The sequence below is a fragment of the Scyliorhinus canicula genome, chromosome 5 (genome assembly GCF_902713615.1).
Source record: "Scyliorhinus canicula chromosome 5, sScyCan1.1, whole genome shotgun sequence".
NCBI lineage: Eukaryota > Metazoa > Chordata > Chondrichthyes > Carcharhiniformes > Scyliorhinidae > Scyliorhinus > Scyliorhinus canicula.
The window spans coordinates 131,178,365-131,195,258 of record NC_052150.1 but is presented as its reverse complement, the minus strand read 5'-3'; the positions used below and the strand labels follow the sequence as shown (position 1 = coordinate 131,195,258).

General features: G+C 46.7%; 1 protein-coding gene across 2 annotated transcripts in view; it reads left to right on the top strand.

Moving 5' to 3' along the window:
* Nucleotides 1–16,894, top strand: part of epb41l4b (erythrocyte membrane protein band 4.1 like 4B) — a 506,687-nt gene that overhangs the window by 467,252 nt on the left and 22,541 nt on the right. For both annotated transcript variants that reach the window (XM_038797675.1, XM_038797674.1), the window contains exon 22: nucleotides 13,647–13,724. In XM_038797675.1, the coding sequence (XP_038653603.1) occupies nucleotides 13,647–13,724 (78 nt within the window). The remainder of the gene's footprint in view (nucleotides 1–13,646; nucleotides 13,725–16,894) is intronic.

Below are 16,894 nucleotides of genomic sequence, written 5' to 3'. Positions count from 1 at the left end.
ATCCTTGTCCCGCTTAAGGATCAAGGAAATCAGCACCCGAGACATCGTCGGAGGCAGAGCCCCCCCTTTCCCTTGCCTCGTTGAAGGTCCTAACCAACAGGGGGCCCAACAGGTCTGCATACATCTTATAGAATTCGACCGGGAACCCATCCGGCCCCGGCGCCTTCCCTGACTGCATGCTCCCTATCTCTTTGACCAGCTCCTCCAGCTCAACCGGCGCCCCCAGTCCCTCCACCTGTCCCTCCTCCACCCTCGGGAATCTCAGCCAGTCCAAAAAGCACCCCATCCCCCCCTCCTCCGCTGGGGGTTCGGACCGACACAGTTCCTCAGAAAAGTCCCTGAAGATCCCATTAATGTCTACCCCCCTTTGCACCACATTCTCTCCCCTATCCTTAACTCCACCAATCTCCCTGGCCGCATCCCGCTTACAGAGCTGGTGCGCCAGCATCCTGCTCGCCTTCTCCCCATATTCATACACCACTCCCTGTGCCTTCCTCCACTGAGCTTCCGCCTTTCTGGTGGTCAACAAGTCGAACTCAGCCTGGAGACTACGCCGCTCCCTCAGCAATCCCTCCTCAGGAGCCTCCGCGTATCTCCTGTACACCCTCACCATCTATCCCACCAGTCTCTCCCTCTCTCTCTGCTCTCTCCTCTCCCTGTGGGCTCGAATGGAGATCAACTCCCCCCTAACCACCGCCTTCAGCGCCTCCCAGACCGTCCCCACTCGGACCTCCCCATTATCATTGGCCTCCAGGTACCTCTCGATACATCCTCGAACCCGCCCGCCCACCTCCCCGTTCGCCAGCCGCCCCACGTCCAAGCGCCAAAGCGGGCACTGGTCTCACTCCTCCCCCAGCTCGAAGTCCACCCAGTGCGGGGCATGGTCAGAAATGGCGATCGCCGAATACTCAGCATCTTCCACCCTCGCAATCGGTGCCCTACTCAGAATGAAAAAATCAATCCAGGAATAGGCCTTATGCACATAAGAACATAAGAACTAGGAGCAGGAGTAGGCCATCTGGCCCCTCGAGCCTGCTCCGCCATTCAATGAGATCATGGCTGATCTTTTGTGGACTCAGCTCCACTTTCCGGCCAGAACACCATAACCCTTAATCCCTTTATTCTTCCAAAAAACTATCTATCTTTATCTTAAAAACATTTAATGAAGGAGCCTCAACTGCTTCACTGGGCAAGGAATTTCATAGATTCACAACCCTTTGGGTGAAGAAGTTTCTCCTAAGCTCAGTCCTAAATCTACTTCCCCTTATTTTGAGGCTATGTCCCCTAGTTCTGCTTTCACCCGCCAGTGGAAACAACCTGCCCGCATCTATCCTATCTATTCCCTTCATAATTTTAAATCTTTCTATAAGATCCCCCCTCATCCTTCTAAATACCACTGAGTACAGTCCCAGTCTACTCAACCTCTCCTCATAATCCAACCCCTTCAGCTCTAGGATTAACCTAGTGAATCTCCTCTGTACACCCTCCAGTGCCAGTATGTCCTTTCTCAAGTAAGGAGACCAAAACTGAACACAATACGCCAGGTGTGGCCTCACTAACACCTTATACAATTGCAACATAACCTCCCTAGTCTTAAACTCCATCCCTCTAGCAATGAAGGACAAAATTCTATTTTCCGCCTTAATCACCTGTTGCACCTGTAAACTAACTTTCTGTGACTCATGCATTAGCACACCCAGGTCTCTCTGCACAGCAGCATCCTTTAATATTTTATCTTTTAAATAATAATCCCATTTGCTGTTATTCCTACCAAAATGGATAACCTCACATTTGTCAACATTGTATTCCATCTGCCAGACCCTAGCTCATTCACTTAACCTATCCAAATCCCTCTGCAGACTTCCGGTATCCTCTGCACTTTTCGCTTTACCACTCATCTTAGTGTCATCTGCAAACTTGGACACATTGCCCTTGGTCCCCAACTCCAAATCATCTATGTAAATTGTGAACAATTGTGGGCCCAACACGGATCCCTGAGGGACACCACTAGCTACTGATTGCCAACCAGAGAAACACCCATTAATCCCCACTCTTTGCTTTCTATTAATTAACCAATCCTCTATCCATGCTACTACTTTACCCTTAATGCCATGCATCTTTATCTTATGCAGCAACCTTTTGTGTGGCACCTTGTCAAAGGCTTTCTGGAAATCCAGATATACCACATCCATTGGCTCCCCGTTATCTATTGCACTGGTAATGTCCTCACAAAATTCCACTAAATTAGTTAGGCACGACCTGCCCTTTATGAACCCATGCTGCGTCTGCCCAATGGGACAATTCCTATCCAGATGCCTCGCTATTACTTCCTTGATGATAGATTCCAGCATCTTCCCTACTACCGAAGTTAAGCTCACTGGCCTATAATTTCCTGCTCTCTGCCTACCTCCTTTTTTAAACAGTGGTGTCACGTGTGCTAATTTCCAATCCACCAGGACCACCCCAGAGTCTAGTGAATTTTGGTAAATCATCATTAATGCATCTGCAATTTCCGTAGCCATCTCTTTTAGCATTCTGGGATGCATTGCATCAGGGACAGGAGACTTGTCTACCTTTAGCCCCATTAGCTTGCCCATCACTACCACCTTAGTGATAACAATCCTCTCAAGGTCCTCACCTGTCATAGCCTCATTTCTATCAGTCGCTGGCATGTTATTTGTGTCTTCCACTGTGAAGACCGACCCAAAAAACCTGTTCAGTTCCTCAGCCATTTCCTCATCTCCCATTATTAAAACTCCCTTCTCATCCTCTAAAGGACCAATATTTACCTTAGCCACTCTTTTTTGTTTCATATATTTGTAAAAACTTTCACTGTCTCTTTTTATATTCTGAGCAAGTTTACTCTCATACTTTATCTTACTCTTCTTTATAGCTTTTTTAGTAGCTTTCTGTTGCCCCCTAAAGATTTCCCAGTCCTCTAGTCTCCCACCAATCTTTGCCACTTTATTTGCTTTTTCCTTCAATTTGATACTCTCCCTTATTTCCTCAGATATCCACGGTCGATTTTCCCTCTTTCTACCGTCCTTCCTTTTTGTTGGTATAAACCTTTGCTGAGCACTGTGAAAAATCGCTTGAAAGGTTCTCCACTGTTCCTCAACTGTTCCACCATAAAGTCTTAGCTCCCAGTCTACCTTAGCTAGTTCTTCTCTCATCCCCTTGTAATCTCTTTAAACACAAAACACTAGTATTTGATTTTAATCTCTCACCTTCCATCTGTATTTTAAATTCCACCATATTGTGATCGCTCCTTCCGAGAGGATCCCTAACTATGAGATCATGAATCAATCCTGTCTCATTACACAGGACAAGATCTAGGACCGCTTGTTCCCTCGTAGGTTCCGTTACATACTGTTCTAGGAAACTATTGCGGATACATTCTATAAACCCCTCCTCAAGGTTGCCTTGACCGACCTGGTTAAAGACATGGGAGAAGTATGAAAATTCCCTGGCCCTCGCAAACGTCCATAGATCCAACCCTCCCATCTGTCCATATACCCCCTCAACACCTTAGCCGCCTCTGGCCTCCTACCCGCCCTGGATCTGGATCGATCCAGTGCCGGATCCAGCACCGTGTTAAAATCCCCCCCCCCCCCCATTATCAGGTCCCCCGCCTTCAAATCTGGAATCCGGCCTAACATGCGCCACATGAAACCCACATTGTCCCAATTCGGGGCCTATACATTGACCAGCACCACCCGCTCCCCCTGCAGCTTGCCGCTTACCATCACATACCTCCCGCCGCTGTCTGCCACCACCTTCGGCGCCTCAAACGACACCCTCTTCCCCACCAGGATCACCACCCCCCGATTCTTTGCATCCAGCCCCGAATGAAACACCTGGCCTACCCATCCCTTCCTCATTCTAACCTGATCCGCCACCTTCAGGTGCGTCTCCTGAAGCATGGCCACATCCGCCTTCAGCCCCTTCAGGTGCACAAACACGCGGGCCCATTTGACCGGCCCATTCAGTCCCCTCGCATTCCAGGTTATCAGCCGGATCAGGGGGCTACCTGCCCCCCTCCCCTGCCGACTAGCCATTACCCTTCCTCAACCCGCCACGTGCCCGCGCCCCCAGCTCAGCCCGTTCCCCACGGCGGCAGACCATCCCGACCCCTCTACATGCTCCAGCTCCTTCTTGGCCATTCCAGCAGCAACCCGGTAACCCCCCCGCAGCTAGGACCCCCCCTACCTGCGTTGCTCCCCCCATTGCACTCCCGCAAGTCAGCTGACTCCTCCTGACCCTGGCCACTCCCACCACTCCTCCGGCCCCTCCCAGCGTGGGGCTTCCCCTCCTCCCCAGTGTCCCCGAGCAGGCTTCCCTCCCCCCCCTCCCGCTCCCAAGCGGGAAAAAGCCCGCGCTTCCCAGCTCCGGCCCCGCCCCCTTCAACCCTCAGCGCGGGAAAAAGCCCGCGCTTTCCACCTGCCTGACCCCACCTCCCCTACAGCAGCTCCCTTTACTGGCCCGGCCCCCTCGCGGGGCCCCAACCCCCCTCCACACCATCAGCCCCCCCACACTGCAGATCTGCCCCCCTCCTCGAGCCCATCCAACAAACCCAAGCAGAAAACAGCGCCCCACACACCCTGAAAACAACAAAGAACCAACATTAAACAGAGAACACCCCCTCAAAATATAACACAGTTACATGCAGATCCCCGCACTCAACTTGAGTTGAGTCCAACTTCTCGGCCTGCACAAAGGCCCACGCCTCCTCCAGGGACTCAAAGTACAAGTGTCGGTCCTTGTAGGTGACCCACAAATGCGCCGGCTGCAGCATGCCGAACTTCACTCCCTTCCTGTGCAGCACCGCCTTCGTCCGATTGTACCCGGCTGTGGTGAATGTAACATGGTAATTCACACTGTATCTTTGTAAGCGCAGTAGTGTTATCCGACCACTAGGGGGAGTAGCTCTGGGAATGCTCAGGAGCTTGTACAGGACTACACCCTTGGCTCCGCCCATGACTCCTCCCCATTGTGCTGCTGTATAAATACCCTTGTCCAGAGTCAGCCTGCAGTTCACCGAGAGTTCATCAACGGGTAACAGGCTGGCTCTGTAGTAAGTAGATTAAAGCCTATATTCATATCGGACAACACGTGTCTGGTGAATTGATGGTTCTGTCACCGGCCCTCTTCTTTGCCACCTCCGCACTCCAGTCCTGGTAGATCCATACCACCGCGTTCTCCCACATGCTGCTCCGCTCCTTCTTGGCCCACCTGAACACACACACCCGGTCAGCAAACCGGTGGAACCGCACCAGCACTGCCCATGGTGGTTCATTCGGCTTGGGTCTTCTTGCCAATATTCTGTTTTCCCCCTCCAGCTCCAGGGGGCCCTGAAAGGACCCATCTCCCATCAGCAAATTTAGCATGATGACCACGTAGGCCCCCATGTCTGACCCCTCCAGCCCTTCTGGAAGGCCCAGGATCCGCAGATTTTTCTGCCTCGACCGGTTCTGCATCTCCTCGAACCGCTCCTGCCATTTTTTATGGAGCGCCTCGTGCATTTCCACCTTCACCGCGAGGCCTAATGTCTCGTCCTCTCGGAGGCCTTTTGTTGGATCTCTCGGATTGCCACCCCCTGGGCCGTCTGGGTCTCCAGCAGGTTGTCAATTGAAGCCCTCAACGGCTCCAGCAGCTCCGCTTTAAGCTCCCTGAAGCAGACCTGGAGAGTCTCCTGCTGCTCCTGCGCCCACTGCCTCCTGGTCTCCGCCCGCTGCAATCTTGTGCTTCTTCCCTCGCTTCTGTCACTGCTATCTTGCTCGCCCCACTCCTGGTCCAGGCCATATACCGCTGGGGAAATGCTGCTGACTCCTTCCTACGTCGGGAACCGTCGAACAAGTACCGCTGGGGGCCCTAAAAAGAGCCCAAAAGTCCGTTCCTGGCGGGAGCTGCCGAACGTGCGGCTTAGCTCCGCATAGCCGCAACCGGAAGTCACCAAATAATTAGTTAAGCTACAAAAGCAAACTTCTGGTAATGCTGGGTATCAGAAATAAAAACACAAAATGTTAGAAAAAGGCAGTAGCTCAGGCGGCATCTGGAGAGAAACCGAGTTAATGTTTTAGTTTGATGACCCTTCATCATCTGATTTGACAGATGAGGACTGTTGGTGTGGGAAGGTGAAACAAAATTGAATTCTTAGATGACCCAACCTACTCACATCCACTTTTAATGAAAGCATGTTGAGAATTGGACAAATAATCTTCTTTCAGGGGTCTCAGTCGCTGAAATCTATTGTGGAGGTAATGTGTCACCATTTTCACTGGCTATTTATTAAGAGCACACGGAAAGCTTTGGGAATCTCAGCAAGTTAAAGAGGGTAATATGGGCCAAAGTACTTTTACTGCAGTGCTGTGGACCAGAGGAACAGGAATATTTTCCCAGTGACTTGAATGCCACTCAACTGGAAGCCACAATCAGTCAATGACTCTCCCCCCCCCCACCCCCAAACCACCACCACCATCTCAAGGGCAATTAGGGATGTGCAATGAATGCTGGCCTAGCCAGTGTAGACCACGTCACTTGAATTAATTTACAAAAATCTGCCATCCACTTCCCAGTTGATTTTGTGCTTGACGTAGACCAGCCTGTCAATCTGACTACAGTCAAGCAGGAAATTCATTTTTAAGAAGTAAAAGATGTCCTACAGTTAATTTTCAGGTTTCTTGTCAGAAAATCAGCCTCCACACTCTATTCCTGGTCCTAAGCAAATGTCCCTCCATTAAATATAATTTTATTTCAAGAGAGGCAAGTTATGTTTTTTTAAAGATAACTATACATCTTGCCTTATGCATATATCAAACCTGGGGCTGGATTCTCCGCCCCACATTTCTGTTTCACCCCGCTGGCGGGATACTCCATAATGCCAGCTGGTCAATCGGGTTTCCCGTTGTGGGGCAGCCTAACGCGTTGGGAAACCCCCGGGCTGCCGGCAAAACAGAGCATCCCGACGGCGGAGAATCCAGCCTTTTTTATTTAACAGTGGTCCTTTAACCCAGCTGCTCTCAACCAAGGGTTGGCAAAAATGTTTCAAGAAGCCCATCAGAAATAATTACATGTTATATGTGGTGATGTGCCTATGGGCTATACAGTATCATAGATGGATGGTGTGCGATCTCCAACAAGCTGGTGGCAGTACAGACACACCATGCAGACGCGAGACCAAGGTCACGTGACCTGTGACTCCAATATGAGGGGAGACACATCCAGACATCTTGAGAAGAAGATTGAGAGGGTAATAAGGCATACATGTGAATGGTCAGACTTAGGTGCAAGGTCCGGAGTAGTAGTTAGCAGACTCCAGGATAACATGCTCTTTCTGCCTATGAGACCCAAAATTGGTTATGGTGTGAAGTTGTCTATAATACCTACAACGGTGCCTTCTTTTTTTTTAAAATCACTATCGTTCCCTGTGTGATCTTTCTCCAAAGACCAGTGGCGGGATTCTCCGACCCTCCGCCGGGTCGGATAATCGCCGGGGGGTCGGCATGAATCCCGCCCGGCTTGCGTATTCTCCGGTGCCAGAGTTTTGGCAGGGACGGGAATTGGGGCCGCCGGGCGGCGGCAGCTGACAGCAGCCCCCCCTCTGGCGATTCTCTGGCCCGCGATGGGTCGAGTGGCCGCCTGTTTTCGGCGGGTCCTCGGGGGGTGGGGGGGGGGGGGGGGGGGCGCGGATGTATCTGGCCCCGGGGGGTGCCTTCACAGTGGCCTGGCCCACGTGCGGGCCTGTGCCGTGGGGGCACTCTATCCCTCCGTGCCGGCCGCTGTAACGGTCCTCACCTTCGGTGTGGCCCTACGCCAGAGTGGTTCACGCCACTCCTGCCCCGCCGGTTCACGGAGAATCCCACCCCAGAAATATCCTCAGCAGAGCTGTTACAATTAGTCTATATTCAAGCACAAACCTTTCCCTGTCCGCCTTCTCCACCCCAACACCACATTTACTGTTTAAAGCTTTATCAAAGCCCATCCACCTGTGTTTAAAAACAGTTGTATCAACTTAAAAATTAGTTTTAAAGATGCACTTGTTTTTATCTGTCATTTTCTACAAGAAGGAAATATGCACTTCCCACTCTTTCATTCATTCATTCATCAGCTCCCTGCTGATCTTTCCCACACCTCTAACCTTTGTATTCAGCGATCTGTGATCAGAAGTTTCAGTATTTAATTGCTGCTGACTTTTTGTTTTATGAATATCAACATTGTCTCAGAATTTACTTTCGCAAGAAAAATAGCATGAGATTCAAACTAAACAAACACCTATCTCTTATTTGTCCATTGGTTTTAGTTCTTATTTCCCCAAAGACCACTCCTTTTTTATATTTGGTGTTTCATTCTACATTTTGCTGCTGGGTCTCCTGAGTCCTGAGAAAGCTGGCCGGCCAGGATTAAATTTAAATCAGGCTCCCAACTGCACTTTAGAAAGCTAATTTTAATGTTATAATGGAGTGTCTGGCCATGCAACTTGTAAAAATGGAGGCAGGCATGTAAATAGCTAGTTGGTGGTGTTTTGTGCGATTTTGAATATTTTAACCCCTGATCTAATTCATTGGTGAGAGTTAATATTAAGCCCTTTATTTTACAGCTCTACATTGATTAACATAGAACATACAGTGCAGAAGGAGGCCATTCGGCACATCGAGTCTGCACCGACCCTTCAAAAGAGCGCCCATTTAAACCCACACTTCTAATCTATCCCCATAATCTTGTAATCCCACCTAACCTTTTTGGACACTAAGGGCAATTTAGCATGACCAATCCACCTAACTGGCACATCTTGGACTGTGGGAGGAAACCGGAGCACCCAGAGGAAACTCACGCAGACAGGGGGAGAACGTGCAGACTCCGCACTGTGTCCCAGCGGGGAATCAAACCTGTGACCCTGGTGCTGTGAAGCCACAGTGCTAGCCAGTTGTGCTACCGTGCTGCCCACACTCTACTAGAAATTGAGCTGGAAATTTGCTGTGCTTTTGCCCCTCACTGAAATAATAATATTCTTTTTATTGTCACAAGTAGGCTTACATTAACACTGCAATGAAGTTACTGTGAAAAGCCCCTAGTCTCCACATTTCAGCACTTGTTCGGGTACACAGAGGGAGAATTCAGAATGTCCAAATTACCGAACAGTACATCTTTCAGGACTTGTGGGAAGAAACCGGAGCACCCGGAGGAAACCCATGCAGACTCTGCACAGACAGTGACCTAAGCCGGGAATCGAACCTGGGACCCTGGAGCAGTGAAGCAACAGTGCTAACTACTGTGCTACCATGAAATGGATTCATTCCCTCATTCATTTGTTCATTCATTAATCAGCTCCCTGCTGATCTTCCCACACCTCTAATCTTAACATTCAACAACCTTTGAACATAAGTTTCACAAAAATGCTTCAACAAATTTAAACTAAAATAATGGGCCCTTTCATTAAGTATTGGATTACACTTGTTTTTTAAATCGTGACAGGTTGACAGATGTTGGTCTTCAAAGGGGTCTGTGTATTCTTGTACATGAATCACAAAAAGCTAACATCCTTTTGGAAAGCAAATGATAAGTTAGGTTTTATTATAAAGAGGAGTGAAGAAATCTTACTATAATTATATGGGGCTTTTCTCCGTCGTGATGGAAATCTGGGTCTATATGTGATGAGACCATCAATTCACGCGACGTGTGGTTAGAAGCGAACAGTGGTTTTAATCGTCTTACAACAGAGCCTGCCTTTGACAAGATGAACTCCAGATGAACTTGCAGGCAGGCTCTCAGCATCAACCTTTATACTTCCGGTTAGGGGGAGGAGTCGTGGGTGGAGCCAAGGGTGGAGCCCAGTACAAACTCCCATACACTCCCAGTGCATCGCCCCCTAGTGGCAGAGCAGTGCAACTGATCGTGTGCCGAGCTTACAGAGACATAGTTCAACATGTGTAATACAGTGTGAATTACGCTACTGTGATTCACCACAATATGTTTTAATGGATACAGAACTCGCGAGGTCATAGAAGGGAGAGAGTAGCAATGGAAGGATGTTTTTCTGATTGGAGGGCTGTGACTAGTGGTGTTCCGCAGGGATCAGTGCTGGGACCTTTGCTGTTCGTAGTATACATAAATGATTTGGAGGAAAATGTAACTGGTCTGATTAGTAAGTGTGCGGACGACACAAATGTTGGTGGAATTGCAGATAGCAATGAGGACTGTCAGAGGATACAGCAGGATTTAGATCGTTTGGAGACTTGGGTGGAGAGATGGCAGATGGAGTTTAATCCGGACAAATGTGAGGTGATGCACTTTGGAAGGTCTAATACAGGTAGGGAATATACAGTGAATGGTAGAACCCTCAAGAGTATTGATAGTCAGAGAGATCTAGCTGTACAGGTCCACAAGTCACTGAAAGGGGCAACACAGGTGGAGAAGATAGTCAAGAAGGCATACGGCATGCTTGCCTTTACTGGCCAGGGCATTGAGTATAAAACTTGGCAAGTCATGTTGCAGGTGTATATAACCTTAGTTGGGCCACATTGGAGTATAGTGTTCAATTCTGATTGTGACACTACCAGAAGGATGTGCAGGCTTTAGAGAGGGTGCAGAAGAGATTTACCAGGATGTTGCCTAGTATGAGGGGGCATTAGCTATGCGGAGAGGTTGAATAAACTCAGTTTGTTCTCACTGGAACGACGGAGGTTGAGGGGCGACCTGATAGAGGTCTACAAAATTATGAGGGGCATAGACAGAGTGGATAGTCAGAGACTTTTTCCCAGGGTAGAGGGGTCAATTGCCAGGGGGCATAGGTTTAAGGTGCGAGGGGCAAGGTTTAGAGGAGATGTACGAGGCAAGTTGTTTTACACAGAGGGTAGTGGAAGCAGAGATGATAGTGACATTTAAGGGGCATCTTGACAAATACATGAATAGCATGGGAGTAGAGGGATACGGACCACGGAAGTGTAGAAGATTTTAGTTTAGATGGGTAGCATGGTCAGTGCAGGCTTGGAGGGCCGAAGGGCCTGTTCCTGTGCTGTACTTTTCTTTGTTCTTTGTTCTTATGACATCACCTCCCATTCTTATAAATTTCAGGGTATATAGTTCCAGTCTACTCAACCCCTTATCATAGGTTAATCCCTTCATCCCAGGGATCAGTCTAATTAATGGTGTTGTACTTCTTAGAAAGCAAGTTTATCCTTCCTTCGGTAAGGAGACCAAAACAGTAGTCTTCCAGACATAGTCCTACCAAGGCCCTAAACATTTGCAATAAGACTTCTTCAATCCTCTTTTTAATAAAGCCAAACATTTTGCTTCCACACCCCAAATTTCTTGTCTTTGCGGGGGCAGAACTGGAGTTGCACTGGAGTTCCCACATGCGCAATTTGCAGAGGCAGCTGGCAAGTTAAATCATCAGTTTCCTCCACTGAAGTGGGATTATGGAAGAATAAGAGTGTGAAATTCTAATCTGTAGATTACAACAGGTAAGAGGAGGTCTGAACCTGGTGAATTCTTATGGATAGCCAGGGTACCCTTTTGGAGAGGTAAGGTATCCCTTTGGATAGAGTCGCAGGACACCTTGGAAGAGTTCACAGAATCATAGAATTTACAGAGCAGTAGGAGGACATTCGGCCCATCGAGTCTACACTGGCCCTCGGAAAGAAAACCCCACCCAAACCCATACCGCCACCCTATCCCCGTAACCCAGTAACACAAACTAGCCTTTATGGACACTAAGGGCAATTTAGCATGGCCAATCCACCTAACCTTCACATCTTTGGACTGTGGGAGGAAACCGGATAACCCATGATGCCTGTTAAAGCACCTTTTGGGATTCTTTAAAAAGTAGACAACCATGTTCACTTTTACGCACGTACTCATTGGAAACATCAAGCTGTCAAAGAGCTGCCCAGCTGTCCCAGAAATGTACAGCTGTCAAGGAAATGTTGAAGAACTGTCAAGCTGTCATAGAGCTGCCCAGTTGTCCAGGAACTATCCAACTATAAAAAAGAAATGTCAAGGAACTGATTTGCTATCCATGAAATATTAAGCAGTTGCCCAGGGAAGTGTTAAATCTGTCAAACCTGTCCATCCAGGGAGTGTAGAACCTGTCAAAGCTACTCAGAAAGTGTCAAATCTGTTAAGGAACTGTCCAAGGAAACTAGGTGAGTAACGGGAAAGGGTGGTGGATGGGTGGGCAGCATGAGTTGGTTATAAATTGGCAAATGGGAATAGAGGTCATAGTCGGTGGGTAGAGGGTAACTAAGTTGATATGGGATGTGGATCGGGACATTGGCTAGCATAGGTTGACATGGCTGGGGCAGCGACAATGTGTGAGGGGTAAGGCTGGAAGGATATTTTTGTTTTATTCTTATTTTGTATTTATTTCAACACAATGCATGAGCATACCTACATCCCAACTGCAAATACAACCAGGGATGATAATCAGGGCCATAAAATTCTTCAAAGAGTTTGACAGGTTAAATGGTGAATGGGTGATTCCACTGTTTGATGAGTGTAGAATTAGGGGCCATAGTCTCAGATTAAGGGGTCAGTTATTTAGGATTGCAATGAGAAATTACATCACTGAGACAATCTTTCTTTGGAATTCTCTGCCCCAGAAGGCTGTGGATGCTTTGATTTGATTTATTATCGTCACATGTATTAGTATAGAGTGAAAAGTATTGTTTCTTGCATGCTGTACAAACAATGCATACTGTACATAGGGAAGGAAGGAGAGACTGCAGGATATAATGTTACAGTTATAGAAAGGTGTAGAGAAAAGACCAACTTAATACGAGGTAGGTCCATTCAAATGTCTGATGGCAGTCATTGAATATATTCAAGACTGATTTCAATAGATTTTGGGGAATTAGGGAAATGGGGATAGTGCGTGAAGATCAAATTGAGGTTGAAGAGCAGCCATGACCATTTGAATGATGAACCAGGTGTCAAGGGCAAAATGACCTTGCCCTGCTCCTATTTCCGATATACAGGATGCCAAAAATTACTAATATCTCTGTGGGTGGCTGTCTGTGTGGGTTTCCTCTGGGTGCTCCAGTTTCCTCCTACAGTCCAAAGATGTGCAGGTTAGGTGGATTGGCCATGCCTTTAGTGTCCAGTGATGTGCAGGTTAAGGTTACTGGGATAGGGCGGGTGCACGGGGGTGTGCACATGGGTAGAGTGCTCTTTCAGAGTCGGTGCAGACACAATGGGCTGAATGGCCTCCTTCTCCACTGCAGGAATTCTATGATTCGGTGCCTCTCCTGGCACCCATCAGCATTTTTTTTTCTGAATCTTATTCTTCTTCCAGGTTCTCCAGCATCACTGTGTGATGTGCAAAGCCAGCAACAAGCAATTCATTACACCGTTTCTTTCAATGTTGCACTTATTTAGTGTCTAGGACTTGTCCTTAATTTTTACATTTTAAGTATTTTAGAACTGGTTCCATATTTGTGAACTGAATCTCTTACTTGACAGCGTGATTTGCTTTTCTGCACTCCATTTACTTATTGAGAGGATTTCTGAGCATTGCCTCTGTCTGGAAATTCCTGTGGATTTTTGCCATCAGCCATGAAGAATTTACACAGTAATTAAATAAAATTTAAAGCAGGAATCAGATTGCTTGAAACCCTTCCTTGTGTGAATTTATAATTTATTTCTTTTTATAGAATAATTTGGAAGAAGCGCACACAGAGTTGGCTGCTCCCGGAGATCTACTGATGGACTTCACTGAGGCTACTCCTCTGGTTTGTGTTCAGTATCTGGCATTTCAAATTATTCACTTTGTTGACTATTATACTGATTACAGTATGTTGCCAGTTAATATAAATTCTGGAAGCTTTCTGCAAGTACTGAATGCCCTTCGTAGAAATATTGTTTTACTTTACTCAGAGCCCTGTCTTCTTTTAATACTACCTCCGTGTTTCCCACTATTCATTTAATTTCCTCGTGATGGTTCATGCAGGAATACAGTTTATCAGGGAAGAAGCAATCAAGTTCATTTCCAACACTGGTCACTGGATAGTGTTCAGGAGCTAGAACCTTGACTAACTTCTTCCCCTGTCCGTCCTCTAAAAATCCCTCTGATGCAGAGTCCAACTACAGCATCTCGCTTCAGGTCAAATCTGAGATTGGCGAATTTAGCACTGTTGAAGAACGAACTTGGAACCTGCCGAGCCTGTATTGCCCAGTGTTACATTTAGTGGAAGGTAGTGTCCACTAAGACATGTCTCATCTTTTTTGAAAAATGGAGTGTTGCTACCTGCTCCTTTGTGAAATCAAAATATTAATTGAACATCCTTTTATATTTCCCTGTTTGTATTTATCTTTAAATATTGTGTTTATGTTGATTTCAGGGTAGCACAGTGGTTAGCACTGGTGTCGCACAGCGCCAGGGCCCAGGTTCAATTCTGGTCTTGGGTGTCTGTCTGTGTGGAGTTTGCCCATTCTTCCCTTGTCTGCGTGGGTTTCCTCTGGATGCTCCAGTTTCCTCCCATAGTCAGAAGATGTGAAGCTTATGTGGATTGGCCATGTAAATTGTCCCTTAGTGTCCAAAGATGTGCCGATTAGGTTACTGGGTTGCGAGGATGCAGCAAGGGAGTGGGCCTAGATAAGTTACTCTTTCAAAGCGTCAGTGTAGATGTGATAGGCCGAATGGCATTCTTCTGCACTGAAGGGGTTCTATGGTTCTGTGGATACACTGCCCTCTAAATGTAACACTGAGCAATACAGGCTAGGCAGATTTCCTTTTCTCTCTTTTTATTTGAACCTTCTTTTGCTACACACCATGCAAATGAAAATTCGCAAGTGAGATACTTATTCTTTAGTTTCTGCTATTTTATTCAGAAATGAGCTTTTAGCATACAGTACGTGGGAGAGATCCCTCTCAGTTGGGTGAGGAGATCAGGGACACACTACAATCTGCCATTCTATGGCCCTGTAATTTGATGCTGCACTGACTGTTGGAATTATTGGCCAATAATTTGCTGTCAAAAATAACAGAAGAGCGAATAGAGCTAATCGTTATTTATGGATGAATGTGACAGCACCTAAAGGTGAGGACAGATGCCTGATTAAACCTGGAAATCCAAAGATTCATGTGCATGATGTACCATGGTCCTGCTAATATTTTAAACCTTCAATCTAATTGGTTAAGGAAGTACAAAGTTGCTTGTCCTGATATTTCAGGTCCTAAATGCTTGGTTTTCCTAACTGTACGGTTATTACCTCACATTTAAGCAACTTGTCTTGAAAATTGTTTTAAATCTTGAACATGTATGGGGATGTCTAAACAATAGAAGATGTCATTAGATGCCCTGCCACAGCAAACTATGTGCCACTATTTCAATATAATGTCAGTCGATGTGCCATGTTGAATTTGGCAGACCATTTCCTGTAGTTTTCATTATCCTAAAAATCACTGCATTTAGAATTCATTTCAGAGTAGTTTCTATCACAGGCAGAATCACTTGAAAACTTACCTGACAACCCGCGCTGTTTTGCCACTAGTAACAAAAATTTATATGCAGGTTTTTCTTGGCTGGCCCATAGATGTGCCTTCAGGTTCAGTGGTATAATTTGCTGCTGTAAGCATCTTTCTTTTATGGGAGTTGTCTCGCACTGGCTTGCAAAGTTGATGCATGTCTGGCAAGTAGCTATGCATTTTTACTCCACTTGGTGGCACAGGTTGAAACCTGTGAAATCTTGTTAGTCCATGTTACCTTTAATTTATTTTTACAGTTTGTCACTAACTTCAGAGATGGTATTGATCAAACACTAAAAATAGAAATGCATAATCAACAAGTTGATAAAATGCATTATGATTCTTTATATTCTTTTTCTTTTAAGAGGAGCACTTAATTTACCTTACCTCAGTTTTTAATCTTGTGCTAAGTACTCAAAGAAAGGATTAATTGTTTGGCATGTTATGATGTTAAAAAAGTTCAAACATACAGCATAGGTCCTGATGTGGCAGATGGAGGAATAAATAGGACAAAAAGGATCTGATCAGAGTGGTTCGTGAGGAGCAAAGAAGTGGGGCGGAAATTTCCATTCGAGAGGCCAAGTATAGTGGTGGGCTTGATCGTCAATGTGATTCCCACTGGGAGATGGGGCGCGTAAACACACGCGACCTTCTGCTTTTGAGCTTGTTGATTATATATCCACAAGGAACTCGGCAGATTTTGTGGTGGAACAGGCATGAAGTCGCCCACCCTGTAGTTAACTCATGGGGTCAAAGGTCTGATGCCATATTTAAATGGCACCCAGACAGATATTTACTCACAAGAGGCCAGGAGCTCCAGAATACTCCTCCAGAGTCCTTGCAGCCGCATCTCATTCTGGAAAACCTCGCAGATGAGAGCAACGACATTCCAAGACATAAGAGGTCACCTCTCTCACCTCTAGGTACGAACGCTGCTGGTGACATCCTATGGTCAGGCTAATACTCGCTGTTGTAGTAATCCAATTTCACCAGCCTCTTGCTCCTCATAGCCCTGTGCCAACAGGGGACAGGCCCTCCTTCTCCTCAACTGGTTGAGAACCATTACCAAGGCAGGGTTCTGTGGCCTGCATCATCGATGTTTCAGTAAACGTATGAACAAATTGAAGTAATACATTTATTGAGCATGGCCTTTACAGGCTTCTCTTCATCTCATAACCAGCAGCAAGTGCCAAGTCCTTCGCTTGGCCTCCATCTAGACATGACATCCCTATCCCACTTATCCAGGTAAAGGACATGCTGGAGGACTGGAAATCAATGCTCCTCCTGTTCAGACATGAAAACATATGAAACATTGCCCTTTGACCAGGGGGATGAAGACAATGTGCAAGAAGCCAAATGTGGCTTCCTTTTTTTAATAATAAATGTGAAGTACCCAATTCATTTTTTTTCCAATCAAGGGGCAATTTAACGTGG